This window comes from Prionailurus bengalensis, chromosome E2 (assembly GCF_016509475.1).
Source record: "Prionailurus bengalensis isolate Pbe53 chromosome E2, Fcat_Pben_1.1_paternal_pri, whole genome shotgun sequence".
Lineage (NCBI taxonomy): Eukaryota > Metazoa > Chordata > Mammalia > Carnivora > Felidae > Prionailurus > Prionailurus bengalensis.
Genome location: NC_057352.1, coordinates 8,623,678 through 8,646,399, shown reverse-complemented (window position 1 = coordinate 8,646,399; position 22,722 = coordinate 8,623,678). Strand labels below are relative to the sequence as shown.

The 22,722-nt window shown below is 55.9% G+C and overlaps 3 protein-coding genes across 9 annotated transcripts; all 3 read left to right on the top strand.

The window, feature by feature from the left end:
• Window positions 1–59: 59 nt before the first annotated feature.
• Window positions 60–6,501, top strand: BCL2L12 (BCL2 like 12). Of its 4 annotated transcripts, XM_043598539.1 has the most exons (7): window positions 60–181; window positions 823–937; window positions 1,154–1,296; window positions 2,164–2,250; window positions 2,339–2,430; window positions 4,286–4,573; window positions 6,284–6,501. In XM_043598539.1, the coding sequence occupies exons 2-7, from the start codon at window positions 831–833 to the stop codon at window positions 6,332–6,334; spliced, it is 768 nt and encodes a 255-aa protein (XP_043454474.1). In that variant the 5' UTR covers window positions 60–181; window positions 823–830; the 3' UTR covers window positions 6,335–6,501. The 4 variants fall into 4 exon arrangements, with proteins under 4 accessions (XP_043454474.1, XP_043454476.1, XP_043454473.1 ...); XM_043598541.1 differs by lacking the exon at window positions 4,286–4,573 and having other exon boundaries at window positions 62–181; XM_043598538.1 differs by having other exon boundaries at window positions 65–181; window positions 2,164–2,430.
• Window positions 6,502–10,420: 3,919 nt separating this feature from the next.
• On the top strand, window positions 10,421–20,238 carry PRMT1 (protein arginine methyltransferase 1). Of its 4 annotated transcripts, XM_043598520.1 has the most exons (11): window positions 10,500–10,581; window positions 12,769–12,822; window positions 13,356–13,457; window positions 14,264–14,419; window positions 14,561–14,624; window positions 16,548–16,690; window positions 17,455–17,542; window positions 17,637–17,752; window positions 18,368–18,518; window positions 18,783–18,904; window positions 19,934–20,238. In XM_043598520.1, the coding sequence occupies exons 1-11, from the start codon at window positions 10,546–10,548 to the stop codon at window positions 20,015–20,017; spliced, it is 1,116 nt and encodes a 371-aa protein (XP_043454455.1). In that variant the 5' UTR covers window positions 10,500–10,545; the 3' UTR covers window positions 20,018–20,238. The 4 variants fall into 4 exon arrangements, with proteins under 4 accessions (XP_043454456.1, XP_043454455.1, XP_043454458.1 ...); XM_043598521.1 differs by lacking the exon at window positions 12,769–12,822 and having other exon boundaries at window positions 10,421–10,581; XM_043598523.1 differs by lacking the exons at window positions 10,500–10,581; window positions 12,769–12,822 and adding an exon at window positions 13,049–13,126.
• Window positions 20,239–20,667: 429 nt separating this feature from the next.
• ADM5 (adrenomedullin 5 (putative)) lies at window positions 20,668–22,272 on the top strand. Its single transcript, XM_043598524.1, has 2 exons — window positions 20,668–21,595; window positions 21,805–22,272. Exons 1-2 carry the CDS (start codon window positions 21,528–21,530, stop codon window positions 22,058–22,060), a joined length of 324 nt encoding a protein of 107 aa, XP_043454459.1. The 5' UTR covers window positions 20,668–21,527; the 3' UTR covers window positions 22,061–22,272.
• Window positions 22,273–22,722: the final 450 nt, after the last annotated feature.

Below are 22,722 nucleotides of genomic sequence, written 5' to 3'. Positions count from 1 at the left end.
TCTTCCGGCCAAGGGAATGCTGGGAACGTCACATGCAAATTAGGTGGGCATCCCGCGCACCGCCCCTTGGGCGACAGGGCCGGCACCAACCCGACCCACTGCGCAGGCGCGGGAAAGTTGAACTTCTAAAAGTTTACCCAAGTCCACTGAAGGAGGAGGGGGAGGTGGCTCCCGGCACCAGGTAAGCCGGCCGTTCGCGGGGGCTGGGGTGAGGAGGGGAGAGGCCGGGATCTAGGAGCGGGCACCTCGGTCCCGCTTCCCCGACATCCACGCGTCCCGAGTCCCCAAGATGCCAGCCTCAGTCAGATAGTGGAACTACACTTCCCAGGCCGGCTGCGCGGCGAGCTAGCGCGGAACGAGGGGAAGGTTTGCCATGAAGCCTGCTGGGATTCGTAGTTCCCGATTCTCTAAAGGCTTGAGAAGCTTGGTATCTGCCTTCAGAACCCAGAAGTCGGAGCCCCAAGTTCTCGTCTCTCTCAGACTGAAGAATCCAGATTCCCCATCCCCCTTCTCCGAAAACTCAAGAGTCCAGCTCCCAGTGCCTTCCTCCCCTAGACCCACGAATCCGGGTCCCCAGCCTCTTCCTCTCCAAGCATCAAGGAGTCTTCCTCCTCATCCCTCTTCTCTCTCCGAGGACTCAAGAATCTGGGTCCCCAGGCCCTAATTCCCCTAAAGGACTTGGAAATTCGGACTCTCGTCCCCTTCCTCCCTTGGGGACTCACGAGTCCTGATCCTCTCCTTATTCAGGGATTAGGCATTTGGGCCCCAATCCTCCAATGCAGTGCAACCCTGGAGTCCATCCCCCAGTTCCCTCTTTCACAGGTGCCCCCATGGCAGGCTCGGAAGAGCTGGGGCTCCGGGAGGACACGCTGAGAGTCCTAGCGGCCTTCTTTAGGCGAGGTGAGGCCGCCGGGTCCCCCATTCCAACCCCACCCAGGTAAGAGGAGCTGCCCTCCTCCCTCAGGGGCCTGCATTTGGGGCGGGGCCCCCCCTCTGACTCTTGCGCCTGGTCTCAGCCTGCCTGCACTCCCCTCTCTTTATATCTGGCTCTATTCCTTGTCCCTGGGGTTGCAGTGAGAGGCCTTCAGTGGGAGGAAAAAGGGACTGCTTGCAAGGAGCCTCCGGGGTCACTCTCTGAGGTCCCCTTCCCCAGGAGTCCTGCCCAGGAGGAGCCAACAGATTTCCTGAGCCGTCTTCGAAGATGTCTTCCCTGCCCCCTGGGGCGAGGAGCAGTTCCTCCTGAGTCCCCTCGGCCTTGCTCCCTGCCCCTCCGCCCATGCTATGTTTCAGAGCCTGGTAAGAGCTTTTCCCTAGATCACCCATGAACTGGCAGGGCCAGGAGCTTTGATTCTTACAGATGGAAAGGATGAGCTAGTCCAAGATCATTCAGCTCAGAGGGGGAGCTGAGTGGGGACTACCCTCCCCATTCTGTGCTCCCCCTGCCCCCAGTTACATTGCTGTCTGTCCATTCTGTGAGTTGGCTTCAGGAGAACTCTTGGTCCCTTTCTCTCTGTTATCTCTCTTCTTCCATGCATGCTTCCCTCTCCCTAGGACTTTGTAGCCCACCAGTATCCCCAGTAGGGAGGCAGGAGACCTGGCATTCAAACACAATTCCCTGGATATTTAGTTACAGGTCTCTGAGACATTCCTTTTCTTCCTTGCTCCTATTTTTCTCCACTAGCAAAGTAGGAATGCGGGGAGTGGGGGGAGGTGTCATTGGACTTGACCAAGAGTAACCAGAAGGTTTCTTTCCTCTCGTATGTGAGCCTGGATAGACTAGTAATGGCTACTGGGAGAGCTAGCTTGAAAAGGATTTCGCAGCTGGGGAGAAGAGTCCTGTGACCAGCTGATGACACTTGAAACCAGCAAGGGATAGAGTGATAATAGCTGGAGCACCCTGTGTTTGCTTTCCTTGGTTGGGATAATCTTCAAAGTCTAGTTCAGCTCTAACATTCTCAGTCCAGTTGGCGGGGGGGGGGGGGGGGGGGGCGGACACCATAAAATGGAAAGTACAAAGGTCTTTTGCCAAGTGTGCTCACTGGGCCTCAGTTTACCCCATTGTGAAATGGAGATCGTTGCTACCTGGCAAGGCGGTGGGGACACGGAGAGAATCCATAACTTCCCCATGTCCCGGAGATCCATCATTGGCTCTTTTCACCCCAGGCCCAGCTACTCCGGATTTCTATGCTCTGGTGGCCCAGCGGCTAGAACAGCTGGTCCAAGAGCAACTGAGATCTCCACCTAGCCCAGGTGAGGTACACAGGGGCCCTGGAGAAGGAGGAGGGTGGAAGGGTTGGCAGAGTTCTGCTCCCAGCCGAATTCTCTTCTGTCCCCCCAGAGTTACAGGGTCCCCCACCCACAGAGAAGGAAGCCCTGCTGCGGAAGCTGGTGGCCCTGCTGGAGGAAGAGGCAGACGTCATCAACCAGAAGGTGATGGGCGGTCTCTTCCACCCTTAGCTAAGATAGGAATCGCGGGATGGTTGGGCCCTGGGATCCAAAGCTGGATCTGTATTCTCTTTAGACGGTCAAGTGAGGAGAGGGTGGGACTAGCCTTCAGTGTAGGGTTTGCAATCAAGTCCACACTCATTCTGCTCACAGCACCACAGGCCAATAAGTCGAGAGGCAAGATATGGGGTAAGGAAAGTGACTTTATTTGGAAAAGGAGCAAACCGGGCAGACTACCCACCCAAACAGCAATCTCCCTCAGCATGAGATTGGGCCTCTTTTATGTTGGGATTGGTGGGGAAGCAGGAGGGGGTTGGGAGTCAAAGGGTGACTGACATCTGTAGATAACGGAGGGAGGTTGTGTAACTGTTTTTTGTCCTTGGTCAGTTGATCTTTGTGTACAGGAAACTGGTCATGTCATTCCTGTAAATCTCATACATAGCATGGTCATTTCTGTAGGTACCTTCCTTTTGAAAAAAAGTTGAGGGCGCCTGGGTGGGTCAGTTGGTTAAATCAGGTCATGATTTCACAGTTCGTGAGTTTGAGCCCCACGTCGGGCTGTGTGCTGACAGCGTAGAGCCTGGAGCCTGCTTCGGATTCTGTGTTCCCCTCTCTCTCTGCCCCTCCCCTACTCATGCTCTGTCTCTCTTTCTCAAAATTGAATAAATGTTAAAAAATTTTTTAAAATTTATTTGTTTTGAGAGAGAGAGAGAGAGCACAAGTGGGGGAGGATGTGAGAGAGAGAGAGAGAGAGAGAGAGAGAGAATCCCCAACAGGCTCCTCACACGGGGCTCGAACCCATGAACTGTGAGATCACGACCTGAGCCAAAATCAAGAGTCAGATGCTTAACTGACTGAGCTACCCAGGGACCCCTGTAGGTACCTTCCTTATCTCCTATGGTGAGGCAGATTTCGGGTAAAATATGGTCTTTGCAAATCTTAGCTGCAACGTGCCTACGTGCAGGGCTAAGCAGAAGTTTCTAAATTAAAGGTCACAGCAGTAAGGGAAATAGAAGCAATATGGAGTCAGACGTGCTAAGTTTCTCCACTACGTGTTGAGCCACAGTTAGTTAGGGTCAGGATAGTGTTTTAAACTGGTTTGCATTCATCGCCAGAGGGGCGTGGCCTAGAGAGAAGAGGTGTGGCCATTCCAAACTAGATCTCTGAAACTGACTGAGACCAGTTAAGGAGTTAGGGACTGTATGGTGGTGGGTTGGTTTGGAGAGGGCTGTCTGAAATCTGAAACCCTGGGGGCGCCTGACTGGCTCAGTCGGAAGAGCATGCATCTCTTGATCTCGGGATTGTGAGTTTGAGCCCCATTTTGGGTGTAGAGACTACTTAAAAATAAAACTTAAAAAATCTGAAGCCCTTGTTAACTATAGAGGGGCATGACTTAGAATGTGAAGGGAAATGACTGCGGAGGAGGTCTGGCTTATGACTGTCACGGACCTTGATTGGCTCAGGAACTTGGGCAGTGTATAATCCTGTAATATTGTATGGTGGAAGGCAAGGTTGCAGGCACTAGCCTGGCCTCAGGTGCTCTCAGGGAACCCCTAAGGGGGCGTGGCTATAAGGTTAACATTCTAGAACTCGGCTAAGAGGGACTTGGCCCTCATTGGCTGTCCAGGCCTTGCCTTAACTTCTCGTCCACTTTCCTAGGAGTGGTTTGGCAGAGATCAGAGGCTCGTTTATGATTGGCTGGTGTGATGGATGGGGCGTGGCTCACATTATCAGTAGCAAACGCACTCGTTTCAAGAAGCCACGCCTCCTATCCTCCTATTGGCTGGCCACGGGGGCACAACCGAGGCAGACCCGGCCTCTTCTCTTCCCCACCCCACAGCTGGCCTTGGACCCCGCCCTGCGCGGAAAGCTGGCCCGCCTCTCCGCGGGCTCCTTCGCCCGCCTAGTGGAGCTGTTCTCCTGCCGGGAGAGCAGCCCTCTGCCCGGTCGCGCACGCCCCTCCTTGCCCTGCCCTGGGCCCCCTCCGCCTTCCCCGGAGCCCCTGGCCCGCCTGGCCCTGGCCATGGAGCTGAGCCGCCGCGTGGCCGGGCTGGGGGGCACCCTGGCCGGACTCAGCGTGGAGCACGTGCACAGCTTCGCGCCCTGGATCCAGGCCCACGGGGGCTGGGTGAGCTGCCAAAGCTTCTCTTGGCCTCCCTTTACCCACTTGTAACTTGTGTCTGTGTGGTAGGGGGGTGGCTTCTTCGCCTTCTTTTCAGACCTCACGCGTGTTCTCGGAGCCCTACTATTCATCTGTTCCGTGTCCATTGCGCGCCTTCTGTACACCAGTAGTAGGTGATCCGTGCAGACCCCATGCCTAGCTTAAACCATGCTGGCAAACGTTAACAGTTATGAGTGGGAAGCAAGTAAGGCCCCTTCCTGGGCCTTGGTTTCCTCATCTGTCAAACGGGGAGAGTAGAAGTACCTGTCCCAGAGGGTTATCGTCAAGACTAAAATGGGATCATCTTTGGCACCCTGTAGGCATTTGCTTGATTACCTGGTGACTGCTTCTCTGACACTGCCTGCCAGAATGCACTTGCCTGGATAGCCCCCTGCCTGGTTTCCTCTGCTCCCTTCGGGGGTTACCCGCAGTGAGGCCTCCCTGGGTCCTCATTTAAAGCTGAGGCCACCTCCATACCCTCCCACCCACTTCCTTTCCTTCTTTGTTGCTTTACCTCCTTCTATAGGACAGCTGCTTCCAGATGGCAGAAGTCACTTGTTTGACTTATTATTTCCTTTTATTTGTTGTTTTCTCTTGCCCCTGACGTATCAGCTTCACAAGACCCGGGAATCTTAGCAACCTTACTCACTGCTTTAAATCCAGTGTCAGGCTCAGAGCTGGATTGGGCTCCAGTGTGCTGGCAGTGTGACCTTGGCAACTGTCCCCAGCTACCTGAGCATCAGTCCCCCCCCCCCCCCCGGCCCCTGCCCAACGGGCACCGTTCACTTACCTACCTCTTGGCTGTGGGGATTCAGTGACAGAACGATGTGTGCCCTGCTCTCAGAATGTAACCATTGCCTCACAGAGTGGCAGGAGCTGGCCAGATGTGTTTGAGGAGCCAGTAGAGAGAGGAGGCCAGTAGCGCTTCAGGAGGGTGAGCGAAGGGATGACAACAGAAGGGGCGACCAGATCCTGCGGGGATCTGTGAGCTTGGGGCCCCCTAGAGCCCTCCGGGCAGAGGGACGCTAGCTCACTTAGGTGTTAACCTGCGCCCTCTGGCGGCCGCCTGGGGGAATACTGTAGAGGGCGAGCCGGAAGTAGGGAGTTCTAGGGAGTTCGGAGGAGGTAGGTGACTGAGCTGGCTCAGGGAGGAGATGAGGGTGGAGGGGACAGTGGATACCGTGTCTGGAGCTCGGTGCCGAAGCTTGTTTGTTATGCGAAATTGTTTTTATTTTTTGGCCGCGTGCACCGCCAAGGACTTTAGTGGAATGATTCCACGTAATCCCCACAACCACCTCATGGGATTTGGATTTTTTCCTGCTTTTATGGAGACTCCGGGAAAGTCCCTCATGCAGAGGATGGGAATTAGGACTTTGACACAAAGCCAAGGCTCTTAATTGTTAAAACCCCAGGACTGTTCCCCTTCTCTGAGTCTCTGTTCCCTGTCTCTCTGTCTACTCTCCACCCTGGGGCTTTGTTTTCCTTCCCTTTTTCTAGGACTCTGTCCCCATCCACCCAGGGGTCTCTGATCCTTTCTTTGGATCCCTGTCCACCCGCCCTGTCTGGTTCCTTGCCTTCCCTGTCTCTGCTCCCGCTGGGCTGGCGTAGATGCCATGGTGAATGGAGGGCAGGCTCTTTGCGTGAATGCTCACGGGTTCTTCCACTTTTCCCCTCCAGGAGGGCATCCTGGCCATTTCACCCGTGGACTTGAACTTACCCCTGGACTGAGATCTTCCTCAGAAGCTGCTACCAGATTAGACCTCATGTCTCTATGCTCTTCCTGTGCTTTGCCAAACCTTCCTGTTCCACTCAGGGTTGTGGGGTGGGTTGCCCTGCCTGTTTCTGCCAAAAAGAAATTGTTTTAAATTTTTTCACATTAAAGACTTTTTCAAGTATTCAATGGTTTGTCCTTTATCTTGAGAACTAGAGTTGTAAGTAGGAGATTTGGGGGCGCCCGGGTGGCTCAGGCGGTTGAGCATCTCGATGTGGGCTCAGGTCATATGAGATCTTGTGGTTTGTGACTTTGAGCCCCTCATCGGGCTCTGTGCTGACAGTGCAGAGCCTGGTTGGGATTCTCTCTCTCTCCCTCTCTCCCTGCCCCTTCCCCACTCGCGCTGTGTGTGTCTCTCTCTTCTCTCAAAATAAATAAATAAACTTTCAAAAAATAAATAAGTAGGAGATTTGGCTCAGATCTCTCTCTCTCTCTCTGTCTGGCTTATAACTTGAGGAAAGAGCCAATTCATTCTTTTTAGAAATATTTCTTTGGAGCATCTACAAGTGTGTGTCACCTGATCATACTTGCAGACTTGAGGATATCTACAGATATGATTCCAGCTAATTACATTTTGTTTTCCTGTTGCATGATTTATGCATTCCAGTTACTCCTGTGTTGATGGCCATGAAGTCTTTCCAGCTATTTCCAAACGAAAGCTATGATCTTCCTACACGGGGCACCCGGAACACCACCCTTTTTTTTGAAGATTTATTTTATTTTTAGAGGTAGCGTGTGTGAGCCGGGGAGAGAGAGAGAGAATTTTTTTTTTTTTTTTTTTTTTTTTTAAGGAGAGAGAGAGCACGAGTAGGGGAGGGGCAGAGTGGAGAGAGAGGGAGACACAGAATCTGAAGCAGGCTCCAGGCTCTGAGCTGTCAGCACAGAGCCTGACGTGGGGGCTCATGACCTGAGCCAAAGTCGGACGCTGAACCAACTGTGTCACCCAGGCGCGCCAAGAGAGAGTGGATCTTAAGCAGGCCCCATGCTCAGCTCAGAGCCCGAGGTGGGGCTCGATCCCACAACCCTGGGATCATGACCTGAGCTGAAATTAGAAGTCGGATGCTCAACTGACTGAGCCACCCAGGTGCCCCTCCTTCTGAGTCTTTTTGGCCAGTTACTCATCTACCTATAGACCAGGGGGTTGTCACCTTTTTAGGGCTATAGCCCCCTTCAAAAAATTCTCTTTGCAAATATACAAAACGGTCTGTACAAGGTGACACAGGAAGCCAATTACAGTTGAATCTCATCATTCACAGACGGCAGATTTGTGAATTTTGCCTACTCGCTAAAATTCATTTGTAATCCCCAAATTAACACGGTGGTTGTTGGTAGGCATGCATACGTCCAGGGCAGCAAAAGATTTGACACCCACTGTGCACCTTTTTGGCTAAGGTTGAGCCAGATGGCACTCTGCCCTCTTGTTTCAGCTGTCATGCTGCAAATGAGTATCCTTTCCTCAATCTGTTTAGTGCTACATTTTTTTGCATATTTGTACTTTTTTTTTTTTTTTTTACAAAAATGTTTATTTATTTTTGAGAGAGAGAGACAGAGAGGCAGAGTGCGAACAGGGGAGAAGCAGAGAGAGAGGGAGGGAGACACAGAATCCGGAGCAGGCTCCAGGCTCCGAGCTGTCAACACAAGAGCCCAACGCGGGGCTTGAATTCACATACCGCGAGATCACGACCTGAGCTGAAGTCGGACACTTAACCAACTGAGCCACCCAGGCGCCCCTGCATATTTGTACTTTTTATGGTGATTTTGTTGTTTAAAATGACCCCAAGAGTAGCACTCGTGCTCTCTCTCAAAAATAGATAAATGAAGAAACAAACAAACAAAAAAGGAATTCTACCGATGGCCAATAGCACATGAGAAAACGTTCAACATTCATGGTCAGGACAATGCCAAGGACAACCAAAATGACACACCTCTTCATTTCCACCAGAATGGTTACAATTAAATACCATTTTTTTTAAATGTTTATTTATTTTTGAGAGCGAGAGTGAGAGACAGAGCATGGGTAGGGGAGGGGCGGAGAGAGGGAGACACAGAATCTGAAGCAGGCTCTAGAATCTGAGCTGTCAGCACAGAGCCCGATGTGGGGCTCGAACTCACCAACTGTGAGATCATGACCCGAGAGGAAGTCGGAGGCTTAACTGACTCAGCCACCCAGACACCCTTAAACACTGATCTTCAAAAGTGCTGGTGAGGATGTGGAGCAACAGGGGTTCTTCATGCATCACTGATGGGAATGCAAAGTAGTAGAAGACACTGGAAAACTTTTTGGGAATGTCTTATAGTGAAACATACGCCTAGCATACAGCTTGGCCATCTGCTCCTAGGTTTACCCAAGAGAAATAAAAGACAATGAGTCCACAGAAAGACTCCTGCATGAACAGGGATAGCCACTTTATCTTCATAGCCCCCCAAAGTATACCATGTCCATCAACAGGGAAATGGATAAACTGTGATACATCCCTACGATGGAATTCTCCTCAGCAATAAAAAAGTTTGCAGAAACGTTACATGCAACGACTTGGGATGACTCTCAAAAGCATTATGTTGAGTGAAAGAGGACTAACACAAAAGAAAAACATACTGTATAATTCCATTCATTTGAAATTTTAGAAAAGAAAAAGCTACCTGGGAGCCACAGAAAACAGAAAGTGATCGCTTCTGGGTGGGGGTGGGTGGGAGAGGTACTGACTACAAAAGACTCATGAAGGAAATTTGTGGGGTGATGGATACATTCCTCGGGTTGCATTCACCTTCATTCAACTGCAGATGTCCTCCACTCATGATGGTTCAACTTGAAATTTTTGGTGTGAAAGGGGTACACTCTGCGTTAGAAACTATACTCTGAGTTTGAATTTGGATCTTTCCCTGGGCTCCTGATCTCTCATGTTAGGCCACAGCTCACAGCCAAGCAATCACGAGGGTGAACAACCAATGCACATACAACCATTCTGCACCCATACAACCATGCTAACAGCATTCGATGAATTAATTATAGGAGATATTCAACATTTAAGTATAAAATACTCTCTGTGTTGGATGATGTCGCCCAAGTGTAGGCTAATGTAAGTATTCCAAACATTGCTGAGCTATGATTTTCGGCTGGTTAGGTGGATTAAATGCATTTTCAAGTTCCGTTATTTTAAACTTACTATCAGTGTATTGGGGGCAGGGACGTAACCCCATCATAAGTCAGGAAGGTCTGTAGTAATTTTTTCTGCAAGAGGAGAAAAGCTTCCCGGAAGAGGTGGCATCTCAGGTGTGCCCAGAAGGATGTACAAGAGTTGACAGGCAAAGGGAGGTGAGTATTCCAGCGGGGGCGGGGACCCGGCAAAGGCCAAGCGGCTTGAGCAGGGTTGTATTTAGAAAACTCGGGACAGTCAGGTAGAGGACTAGGTGGCTATATGTCGTGAGGCCTGAGTCCTATAGCTGACTTGTTTCGGACCCAGACAAGCCCTCCTTTTCTTTGAGCCTCTCACTGTCCCTCAGGTAAGTGGGCATAAACTCCCTTGTTTCTTCTGAACTCCCATAGGGCTGGGAGAAGCCACCCAAGGCTCCTTGGAGAAGCCTCCTCCAAGGGAGGAGGAGTGACAGTTCCTTTGAGCCAATAGCTGGAGCCTAAAGACCGCCCTCCCTCCCTCCTCGTGGGCCAATCGCCGCATTCTCCTTGAGACCAGCAGCTTGACAGGGCTTGTCCAAAGTATTCATGACGTCACATTCCGGATAAACCAATAGCAGCTATTAAGAGGCGGGTTGTTTAGGTGATGGACAGCTCTCTTTCAAGATGTCTGCTTAGCGCGGGGCCCACCGGGAAATTTTGAGGCGGTGCTTGGCGGAGCAGGGGAGGGAACTTCTGGTAGACTTTGCCCAATCATAGTCGCAGTTCTTGCGATAGACGGACCGTCTTTCCCATCCCGTCGACTTAAGGGGGCGGGGCTCCGCACACCAGACTGGGCGGGCCCGTCAACTTTGATGGGCGTCTTCTTTGCCCAGTCGCTAAGCGATATTCTCAGACGGGCCGCCTCCATTGCCAATGAGATCTCCTGGCGGGGTCGTGGTGGGCGGGCCGTGGACCCTCCGGTATAAGGCGGTCCCGGGGGAGTGCGGAGAAAGGGGGGGGTCTCGGCGGCAGGAGGAGGAGTAGGTGCGGGTGAAGATGGCGGCAGCCGAGGCCGCGAACTGCATCATGGAGGTGAGCGCCCGGAGCGCCGCCGGGGGTAGGAGGCGGTTTTGGGGTCGATGTTTTGTGCCTTCGTCGTGGGGAAGGGGCTCCGAATGGGCGGATTGGGGCTGAAGGGTCTCGGACGTACGGAGGGGAAAGCGCATGCTCCAGATCCCAGGATACAGTTTGGGATGCGGGTTTCCTGGCTTTCGGGGGCCTGCGGCACCCGTTCGAGCCGAGGGTGTCGTGCCCCCTCCCACGTGGAGGAGGGCTGGGGGCGCTTCCGGCCAGGCCCCCACGTGGCCGCGCCACGGTGGGTGGGGAGGGGGTGTGCCGTGCCCGGTGGCCCGGCGGGCTCCACGTGCGGGACAAAGGCCCCGCCCCCGACCGGGGGAGGGGCGCCCCGGGGGGGCGGAGAGGAGGCTCCGACCCTCCCTCCGAGGCCCCCAGCCCTCTCCCCCGGGATCGCTCTGTACCCCTCGGGGTGGGCTTACTTCGGTTCCTCGGACAAGTAAAGGGTCTCTCGAGGGGAGCAGTGTAGCTCGACTCTCTACAACGCCGTTCCTGATACCGGGGCATCTGCTTAGGCTTCGGTCCAGGTTTCGTGCAGTCATGGGTTGGGATTGGAGGAAGAGGAAGAATTGGTTCCCACCGGGCCCCCGGTTTCCTGTCCGTGGATTCTCCCCTGCCCGGGACTTTGGGAGCTGGGGGGATGGGGCATGCCCCTGTGACCTCCCTCTGGGTGGTGGGGGGGCCTCTAGTTGAAGGAGATCCTTCCCGATAAGGCGTCGTGCACCCCCTTGCGGCCATGTCTGGGTGTGTGGGAGGGACATCTTTTTCATGGGGCGTGCCCCAAAGCCCACCTCCCCGGGCGAGGGGAGGGAGAGTCTCTGCTATGAAAAGGATGTGGTGGAATATAAATTACCTCCTATTGGAGATCTTTCTCTCCCCGGCGCATACGCGAAGGTGGGGTATGGTCCCCTCCCCCCTTCCTGAAGCCCTGTTTGAGGGTCCTGAGCCTGGAGGCTTGAAATGGTTTCCTGAAAGGTTTAGTTTTCGTGCAGCCATGTGGGGTTGGCTTCGGTGCTGTTTCAGGCTCTCTTGGGACTTGCCTGGTCGTGGTATTAGTGGTGTTCAGAAATGGGTCCCAGTGGGAAATCCCCTTACCCGTCACCCTGTATAGGTAGGTGTCCTCACTGGCTGGGGGTGGGGTGGGGGTGGAGCTTGGAGCTGTGTGGGTCACGTCTGTGACTTCATGCTTCTTGGGGCCCAGAGGATGATCACATCTGGAAGAGATGTAATCTGATGGGGCCTCTGAACTCCCTCCTCTTCCCTTGTAGCATTGGGGGCAGGCAGCTCCCAGGGGTCACTCCAGTGACCCCTCTATCCTCCTTGGCTGGCTCCTGAACCAGGGTCTGTGTGGGTGGAGGAAGTACTTTCCTTAGAAGTTGTCTCAGGACTTGGCCCCACACGGGGCGGATAGGCGGCTGTGGTGGGATGGGGGGGGGGGGGCGTTTAGGGCCTGGGTCCTGGGATGGGGGTTGACCGGTTAGGGGTTCCAGAGTCTGGCCTCCTTCCCCAGACTCTGCCTTCATGGGAAGAGGGTAATTAGCTAGGAGACTGGCTCCAGCTGGTTTTGTTTGGGGGCTCCCTGAGCCCAAGGCAGGAGCTAGTGGCCAGGGTGCCAGCCCTGCCTGTGTGCCACACCTCCTTTCTGGAACCCTCTCAGACAAGAGACTTGTTTGCAGCGGTGGCAGATGCCCAGTGGGTACACCCTGCCAGCCCCCCCCGCCAGCTACTCATGGCACCCCAGGATGGGGGTGCGTGTCAGGAAGTGTCACATAATCTGGGGGGATTAGATGATGAGGGGGAGCGACAGCTGGCAGTGCCTGTGTGCCTGGCGGGTGCCAGTTCCTCTGGCCTGGATGGGGGAGGTGTGGATGGTCAGGTGCCTGGCCAGAGAGGGACAACTTGGGGGCGGGCCACCATCTCTCCAGCCATAGCTGGGACAGAACCCCATCTCTTCTCCCCCCACTCCCCTCCTCCCTTTTAAAAGCAGCCCTGCCTCTTTACTTGCTCCCTCTGCCACCACTCCCCGCCAAGGAATAGGCAAATTGCAGGAGACACCCCCTCCCCTGTGAGCTGGGGGTCCCCTGGCCTGGCCCTCCCCTAGCCACTCCCAGTAGCTAATCCTTTCTCCCTGTTACTCTCTCCTAGAATTTTGTAGCCACCTTGGCTAATGGGATGAGCCTCCAGCCGCCTCTTGAAGAAGTAAATATCCTTTTGTGAGACCCTTCCCCACATAAATATATCTTGCCACACATCAGGCCCTTTCTAGCCGGCTAACCATGATTCCTCTTGCTTCAAACCAGCTCACCCTGTGCCCCCAAACCGTTAGCACAAACCCCCTGCAGGTTTGTGGCTCCCATCTGGCCTCCCCAAAAACTGTGGCTACTTCCTTAACTCCATTTCCAGCCCCCCTTTGCCCTTCCCGTGTCTGCCTCAGTTCTGCCTTCCCCTCCCCTCCCCAGCTGTGGGCTGAGCTAGAGACGGGGGCAGAGAAACTGGAGAGATGGTAGGCGTGGCTGAGGTATTGGGGTATTCCCCTGGATGGTGCTCTGGGGGGGTCCTGGAAGAGGAAAGTGGGGTTGTTAGGTTTTGGGGGTTCTGGGGGAGGCAAGATGGCAGGCGGGGGCTGTAGGGTTGCCATGGTATGATTCGGGAGGGAGAAGTAGGGACCTGAATGTTTGAGAGGGCTTGGAGAGCCCCCAGATTTGACCCATGCTCCCGTCCACCCCTCCCAGGTCTCCTGTGGCCAAGCAGAAAGCAGCGAGAAGCCCAACGCTGAGGACATGACGTCCAAAGATTACTACTTTGATTCCTATGCTCACTTCGGCATTCACGAGGTGAGTGTGAGCAGCTCCAAAAGCTGCCGCATCTTGAGGGGGTTAATGTGCATCTTCCGGAGGGCTGGAACTTAATGTCCCACGCATGCGCACTGCCTCCCCTGGCAGCGGGCCTGGCCGCCCCTCTGGGTAGGAGGCACACACCCCGGGGTCGCCTCTCCCAGCCGTTGCCTTGGAGACGGAGCTCAGCCCTTAGCTCTTGGGAGGCTGGGGTTGGGGCGCCTGCCTGCCTGCCTGCTTCCCTGCCTGCGACTTCAGCCAGAGGTCAGGGTCAGCTGGTGTCTGCCGCCCTCTAGTGTCCGGTGGTGGGACTGCCCCCCCAGCCTCTCCCGCCCGGATGCCCAGGGCTTCTGGACCCTTTTGCACCTTCTGGAAGCTGGTATCCCAGAAAGCGCCTGGGGTGGGATTCTGAGGACCTCTGCTTTTTCTTTTTTTTTTGCAAAGGACTCTTTTTTTTTTTTTTAACTGTAGTAAAATATACATAACAAACTACACTGGTTTTTGTTTTTTTTTTTTAAGTGAACAGTTTGGTGGCACTGAGTGGGTAAAAGCCAGAGATCACTAGGGCTTAGGAGGCAACAATAGAATCGGGCCAAGGTGCAAGGGAGTTTAGTCCATCCAATCTGATTTACAAATAGGGAAACGGAGGCATGTGGAAGAGAAATGACTTCTTCCAAGGGGACTAAGAAGTGGGAGGGCTGAGCTCTAGCTCTCCAGACCACCAGTGTGTCAGGGGCCAGGCTGCCCCGTTTTCCAGCTGGGGACGCGGGCACCCTCATGGCGTGTTTGTGTCTCGTGCCCCCCAGGAGATGCTGAAAGATGAGGTACGCACCCTCACGTACCGAAACTCCATGTTTCACAACCGGCACCTCTTCAAGGACAAGGTGGTGCTGGACGTGGGATCGGGCACAGGGATCCTCTGTATGTTCGCTGCCAAGGCCGGAGCCCGCAAGGTCATCGGGGTGAGTGTCCTGGGCAGGCGGGTGGGCCTGGGCCTGGGGACGGGGAGGGGCCCCTTAGGGCTCAGGGATGGGATGGAGGGGAACGGGGGGCTGAGGGTCGGAGTGGGGGAGTCTCACCCTCCCTTCTTTCTGGGCCCCCAGATCGAGTGTTCCAGTATCTCTGATTATGCGGTGAAGATCGTCAAAGCCAACAAGCTAGACCATGGTGAGCCCAGGAAGAGAATGGGTTTGTGGGGATGGAATGAGTGATTTCCCACTTCCCCGGGGCCCTTGGCAGTGGGGTTCGACAATCCCCATTGGATGCACACACCTCTGCTTTCTTTTTTGTTTTTTTTAATTTTTTTTTTAACGTTTACTCATTTGTGAGAGATGGAAAGAGACAGAGCACAAGCAGGGGAGGGGACAGAAAGAGAGGGAGACACAGAATCGGAAGCAGGCGTCAGGCTCCGAGCTGTCAGCACAGAGCCCGATGTGGGGCTCGAACCCATGGACTGTGAGATCATGACCTGAGCCAAAGTTGGACACTTAACCGGCTGAGCCACCCAGGCGCTCCCACCTCAGCTTTCTTTTTTTTTTTTATTTTTTTTAAAATGTTTTTTTCAACGTTTATTTATTTTTGGGACAGAGAGAGACAGAGCATGAACGGGGGAGGGTACAGAAAGAGAGGGAGACACAGAATCGGAAACAGGCTCCAGGCTCCGAGCCATCAGCCCAGAGCCTGACGCGGGGCTCGAACTCCTGGACCGCGAGATCGTGACCTGGCTGAAGTCGGACGCTTAACCGACTGCGCCACCCAGGCGCCCCCTCGTTCAGCTTTCTTATTCAGGCTCTGGGGGCGGACACGTAAGCAGCTTCTGAGATGTTCGTCCCTTCGCACATAACGTCATCTCACATATGAACTAGCGTGTCCGTGAGGTCAGTTTTATAAAAGTAGGATGCTCGGGTCAAAAATACAAGTTGTGTAGATGCTGCCGCATTGCTTTTTTTTTTTTTTTTCTAACGTTTATTTATTTATTTATTTAAAATAACTATATATAGTTATTTTATATAACGAGATACAGAATCCAAAACAGGCTCCAGGCTCCGAGCTGTCAGCACAGAGGCCAGCGTGGGGCTTGAACTCACAAACTGTGAGGTCATCACCTGAGCCAAAGTCAGGTGCTTAGCTGAAACACCCTGGCACCCCACCGAATGGCTTTTAAGTTCCCACCTGCAAGGCTCGAGGGGCAGAGGATATGAGAAGATGGTGGGTTTTCGGGCTGTGGAGGCTCCTAGCATCCTAGAAACTGAAGTGATTGTTATCTTTTTTTAAGTTAATTTGTTTTGAAAGAGAGTGTGTGCACGAGCCGGGGAGAGGGAGAGAGAATCCCAATCAGGCTCTGTACTGTCGGCACAGAGTCTGACACAGGGCTTGATCTTACAAAGCAGGAGATCATGACCTGAGCTGAAATCAAGAGTCAGATGTTTAACTGACTAAGCCACCCAGATGCCCCTGAAGTGATTTTTTTTTTTAAGAGACTAGTATATATAAATTAAGAGAGAGAGACTAATATAATGAGCCCCCAGGTATCTATCAGTCAGCTTTAAATGTCTCCATTTGAAGCAAATTTCAACCATTATATCATTTCTCCTGTAAATCCTGCTGTGTGTGTCTCTAATAGATGAAGCCATTCAAAAAATATGACCATATTGTTAACGACAAAGTCTTAATATCACCTAATGCCTAACCCATACAAAATTTCTGCTTCTGCCTTAAAAATATCCAGAGTGATGGATGAATTTTAAAATGGAGTTAACAGAGGGGCGCCCGGCTGGCTCAGTCAGTGGAGCGTGCAACTCTCCCATCTCAGGGTTGTGAGTTCAAGCCTCACGTTGGGCATAGGGATTACTTAAAAAACAAGAAATAAAAAACCCTGAGTTCACAGAGCGTGGCTTCAGCTGGTCGAGTTCTTTGAAGATGCCCAAATGCGGCCCCCAGCCTTTCCTGGATAAAACGGGCTGCTCAGTGGGATCCCTAGGCCCTGCCCCCCCCCCCCCCCCCCCGCACCTGCCGACTCCCTCCCCTGCCAGAGGCAAGCAGACGGGTCTCCTCAGGGCTGGGTGCACGTGCCTCTGTCTGCCCCTGCAGTGGTGACCATCATCAAGGGGAAGGTGGAGGAGGTGGAGCTTCCGGTGGAGAAGGTGGACATCATTATCAGCGAGTGGATGGGCTACTGCCTTTTCTACGAGTCAATGCTCAACACCGTTCTCTATGCCCGAGACAAGTGGCTGGTGAGGCCCTTGGCGGGGTGGGGGCTGTGCGCTGGGGCCAGGCTCCTTCGGCCACGTGTTGAATACCTGTCAGTCGGGGTCTGGGCAGAAGACAAAAGCCATGGCAGATAGTTCCCACACAGGGGACTTTGTACAGGGGATTGACCACTCCGATGTCGGAGGGCCAGGAGCCAAAATGGGATGTTACAGGCACCAGGAGCTAGACATTGACGAGGAGTGTCAGGAGGTGGTTGGTGCTGGGAAGAAGAACATGGCAGGGCAGAGGGATAGGAGAGGCTGGAGGGCCTTGCTTCCGGGTGCTCAGATCAGAGCAGGCCTCCCAGGGGGAGGTGACTGAGACCTGGTCAAGGGGAAGGCTGCATGACATCCTGGGGGGAAGAGCACCTGGGCCCAGGAAATAGTGCAAAGGTCCTGGGGCAGGAGAGTTTTTACTGTGTGTTGAGGGACAGGGAGTGGACTGAAGAAACAGAACGTGCAGGGGGCCTGAGCACTCCCATGAGACTTTGGTTTCTCCTCTCAGAGGAGCCAGGGAGGGTCCTGCAGATCCTTCAGAAACTATGAAGGACAGGTCTGACTTAGGTGCTCCTAGATGAGGGCGTGAGGACAGAAGCCAGGAACCAGTGAAGAGGCCGCTTGTAGGAGTCCAGGTGGGCAGGACGGAGATAGAGTGTGTGGATGGATAGAGAGATGCAAGTTGTCCAGGTTTGGGGCCGGTGTCCCGAGTCTCCCCCCATCCTTCACACCCTCCCCCTCCCCCTCGGCAGGCACCCGATGGCCTCATCTTCCCAGACCGGGCCACGCTGTATGTGACGGCCATCGAAGACCGGCAGTACAAAGACTACAAGATCCACTGTGAGTTTGGGTCCCTCGGACGCCCGTGGGGCGGGACTGGCTTGCCCTGAGCGCCCCCTGCCGGGCTCACCCTCCTCCCTGCTTGCCTCCCCAGGGTGGGAGAACGTATATGGCTTTGACATGTCTTGCATCAAAGACGTGGCCATCAAGGAGCCCCTGGTGGACGTGGTGGACCCCAAGCAGTTGGTCACCAACGCCTGCCTCATAAAGGTGAGGTGGGGAGAGTGTGTGGCCAGGTTGTCCCCGAGGTTGGAGACCAGGAGGGGCCGCCACTTGGGCCTGAGCAAGACCTCAGGTCCAGGTGTTTGTCTTGGAGTCTGACCTGTCAGCCAGAGGTGGCGCCGGAGGCCCAGAGAAGCCACCTTGACCATCAAAAAGCTCTGTGAGCTAAGCCCGCTCGTGGTTCGGACAGAGGGGTGGATTCTAGAATTGTGCTTGGCCACGAGAGGTGGGCCGAGAGCCACGTGGAGGAAGAGGAAGTCTGGAGCGAGTGGAGACAGGAGCTGGATGGGCGGCCGGACACCCTGCCAGAAAGAGTGCCGGGGAACCGTCCTAGGGTTTTGAGCCGGGGGTTGACGTGATCTCATGGCCAGTGTTTTCACATCACTGGCTGCCATCACGAGCGTGGCGGGGGGACGCCGGTGAAGGGGTAACGGGGGACACTCCAAGCACGAGCAGTTGCTCTAGGAAGTAGGACTGTCCGGTTTGGGCTTCCGGTGGGGGAGGGAGGGGACTGGGGACTGCCGCGTGGCACCCCCAGGGTCTTCGGCCGAGCGAACGCTGGGCGGGGTGCCGGGGGTGGGGCTCACGGAGCCTGTCCCGCAGGAGGTGGACATCTACACCGTCAAGGTGGAAGACCTGACCTTCACCTCCCCCTTCTGCCTGCAAGTGAAGCGGAATGACTACGTGCACGCGCTGGTGGCCTACTTCAACATCGAGTTCACTCGCTGCCACAAGAGGACAGGCTTCTCCACCAGTGAGCGAGGGGCGGGGCCGGGGTGGGGGCTGTGCCACAGCAGCCGGCAGAGGGAGCCCGTGTTGTGACCGCGGCTCTGCCAGCTCACCTGAGCCTGTCCTGGTCCCTCTCCAGGACTTGATGGGAGTGAAGGGATTCGGGGATGGTGACCCCTGTCACCGCTCAGTAAAGGTCATCAAGGGGCCGGCCAGAGGGAAGGGCCCGGCCAAGGCCGGGGGATTGGGGGGGGGGGGGGTTCCTGGCTGACCCGACCGCACCCCCCAGGCCCCGAGTCCCCGTACACGCACTGGAAGCAGACCGTGTTCTACATGGAGGACTACCTGACCGTGAAGACGGGCGAGGAGATCTTTGGCACCATTGGCATGCGGCCCAATGCCAAGAATAATGTGAGGCGCTGCGGGGGTTCGGGGGTGGGCCCAGGAGGGGCATCTCCGCCTGTTCTGGGGCCCCGGCAGCCCAGCCCTCTCAGCTATGTTGAGTCGGAGACCCCCAGAGAAACCCCGAGTACATGGGAGGTCGAAGGCTCTGGAGCCTGGAGTCCAGGGCGGGGGCCTGGGCTAAACGCGTGGATCTGTGCGCCCGGGCTGGATCCTGATCGGGGAGCACAGACGGAGGAGGCCCCAAGGTCACGCCAGCTTTCCAAGGGAAGCTGGAGGTCTTCCAGCAGAGGCAGCTTTGCTGCCCCCCAGAGGGCATTTGTCTCTCTGGAGACATTTGGGGCTCTCAAAACTGGAGAAGGGGTGCTACTGGTGGCTCCCGGGAGTGGCAGGGATGCCGCTGTGCATCCCGCGGTGACCAGGACACCGGAACATCCTCCACTCTGGCCCCAAATGTCTGTGGTACCGAGCTTGAGAGAGACCGAGAGAGAGAGAGACACAGACACACACACACACACACACACACACACCCGGTGAGCTAAAGAGACAGGGAGATGCCCAGAGATGGGAGAGGAGCCCAGGCACCTGGGATGAGGTGCAGCGAGGACTGAGGGCAGGCGCCATCATGGTTATAGGTGACTTTGCCCCGAGCCTTTCCAGGGAGTCCTGGGGGGGTGGGGAGCATGGAAGTGTTGGCTTCCCGGAAGCTTGGGAGTAGAGGAAGTGCGGAAGGCGGGGTTGGGACCCCTGAGTTTGGCTGGAGAGGGGTTTGCTTTCTTCAAAAGCAATGAGGCCAATGGCTTGGGATAGGGAAAGATCTCGGGATGTGGGAGACAGAGCAGCCCGGTTCGGCCGGACTCCAGGTGGGTTTGAGGGTGGGACCGGCCCCGGGGAGTCTCCAGCCTGGCCTTGGACCAAAACAAGACCCCGCGGGGTCTCCTGGGAGCGCGCGCCCCGCTGCTGCCTCCCGACTCCCGACGGTTCGGGTCTCTGCCTGCCCTGTGGCGCGCGCCCCTCACGTCTGCCCTCTCCCCACAGCGCGACCTGGACTTCACCATCGACCTGGACTTCAAGGGCCAGCTGTGCGAGCTGTCCTGCTCCACTGACTACCGGATGCGCTGAGGCGGCGCCCGGCTTCTCCCACCCCGGCCGGGCCGGCCCTGCACGGGCCCAGGGGCTGCGGCATCCTTAGGCAGTTTGGGGGCTCCCCCTTCCTCTCCTTCCCTCCCTCAGAAGGGGGTTTTAGGGGCCTGGGCTGGGAGGGGGGGGCACATCGTGACTGTGTTTTTCATAACTTATGTTTTTATATGGTTGCATTTACGCCAATAAATCCTCAGCTGGGATGGCTCGGCTTCCTGGGGGGCGGAGCGGGGTCTCTGCCGTCCACACCCTCCACCAGGGTCACTTCCCCCGTCCGCCTCTCCGGGCCTGTGTCCTCCCCCAACCCCCTCACTCATGCCCCCTGAGGCCCCATTCCCACTTGTCCCCATTGGGCAGGGCTCCCGCTCCACTGCCCTGCTGGGCTGGGGGAGGGTTGGGGTGTGGGTTCCCAGCACAGCTGGGCCCTTAGGTTTCCCAGAAAGCCATCTTCCCCCCGCCACCCCCCCCCCCCCCCAGCACACACATTGTTCCTCTGGCTGTTTTTTCCTGTCTGGGACCCTCCAAGGCCAGGCCAGGGCTGACTGGCAGTGACTGCTGCCCTGCCTGCTGCTGCCGCTGGGGAAACTGAGTCATGGGGGGGGGGGTTGTTAGGGGATAGAACTTGTGGGGAGGGGGTGTCTGCTTCTCTCCCCAGCCTTGCTTGGAACTTGGAGTTGGGGGACTAGGGAAGGGTCCCCTCCTAGGGCCACAGGGCCTCCCCACCTCCCCAGAGGCTATCCCAACCTCAGCTCCCCAGGGACCCTCTGTTCAGCCTCTGCTGCAGGCATGGTATCCACACCCGACCCTACCCACGACCTTGTGTACAGAGCCCCTCGTCCCCCAGGATGCTGTCCCAGGACCTGGACCACCTAAGCCACCAGAATTTTCCTTTTCATGGCCCTGCTGACACCTGCTTCAGTACAGCTGAAGCCCTAGGCCCTGTGGCTCTTCGCACCTGTCTACACCTCTTCCCCTTCCAGGATGGTGTCTGCCGGCTATTATGGGGCCCAGACTCCCTTTGTCCACACCCCTGGGTGGCTCTGCAACATGCCCCGCGTTGTCCTGCCCACGAAGGAGCCTGGCCATTCGAAGGCAGGGTCCCTGATGGGTTGAGGTTGAAGTCCCAGAAGCCCAGCGCCTCCCTGCCCCCACCCCTTTCCTGGAAGCCCTAAGCTGTGTCACCACTAGCAGGTGTCAGCTGCCCCGCCCCTCTTCCCTCCTTAAAAGGGTCGCTCTCCAGAGGCCTCCCAGGGTCAGAGCGCCGCTGCGCGACCAGCACACCCGTGTGGGGCTCCGACGCCAAGGACAGGACGTGGGGATCCAGGTTCTGTCTTCCCTTCTGGCGTGGTGTGGCCTGGACTCGGCCTCGGTTTTTCCCCCCCGGGGGAGTGAGGACTGGCGCTGAAGCGCGAGTCGGGAGGGGGCGGGGCCGCACTCCAGACGGGCCGCTTCGCCCAGGGGTTTCAAGGACCACTCCCGGCCCCACCCCACGATGACTTCCCACGTCCTCCTGTTGCTTCTCGCCTCCTCCATCCTGGGGGACCCGGACTCTGCGGGCAGGTGAGAAGCGGGTGGCGGCGGGGACCGGGCGGGAAGGAGACCGCGAGGAGCGTGCGCCCTCTTCAGGCCACGGTTTTCCGCGTCGGTGGAATGGTCATCTGTACACGCGCCTGCCCTGTGGCGGAGCTCTGGGTGCCCCGACCCCACCGAGACCCCTTTCTCGAGAGGATTCTGTTTGAACCCGGTCTTCTCCCATGCTCCTTCCCCAGACGGCCCCTGCATCAGGTCGCCCAGAACCGCAGGCGCCTCTGTTCCCTGGGCACATGCCAGACGCACCGCCTGCCAGAGATTATATACTGGCTCAGCTCTGCCTCCACCAAAGAGCTCTCAGGGAAGGCCGGCCGCGAGCCCCAGGACCCCCACAGCTACGGGCGCCGCCGTAAGCGCGACGCCAGAGTCCTGCTCCGTCTCTATGACCCTGGCCCGAAGAAAAGAGGCCAGCGCAGTGCCCGGCTGGCTGGGTGACGTCGGGCACGTCCCTCTTCCTCCTCTGGCCTCAGCTTACCTACCTGTGTATTGGGGCCACGATCCCAAGTTTCTTTTGCCCTCCATCTCCTGGGCTCACTCAGAAACTGTCTCCCCCCGGCTGTGACTGGGCTGGACTCGGTGCACACCGGACCTAGCATGTACAAAGAATACTATCGTCCAGAGCCTAATAAAACGAGTTTCACGTTTCAGCCTCTGCTTGTCTGTGCCCATTCCGGCCTCCCAGTCTGAGCTCAGTCTGTGACATATTCTCCCCCTTTATCCGTGCACCTTTTCCCGCACGGAAGTCCCTCTGCCTGTCTCACTTGAATCCAATCTGCTGTAGCTTCCCTTTCGCACCCCTCAATCCGCGCAGCTGCTTTTTCCGTGGGCGGTTTCGGTGGGCGGGCCCAACTCCCCAAAGTAGCCCTCCCTCCTCGGGATGGTAGAACTTTGATTCGCTCCGGCTCGATACCCACGCGCGTGACTTTACACGTACCCAAAGGTGGGCTATGAGTACCAAGCTGAGCCTCGTTTTTCAAAGAGGGAGAGTGAGACAAAGCGGAGTGGGAAGCTCAAGAACCTGGGGTTCAGAGGAGAGGAGCTGCTTAGAACCCGGGAAGCCAGTGGTAGAGAAATCAGGCCGGGTAGAAAAAGACTGA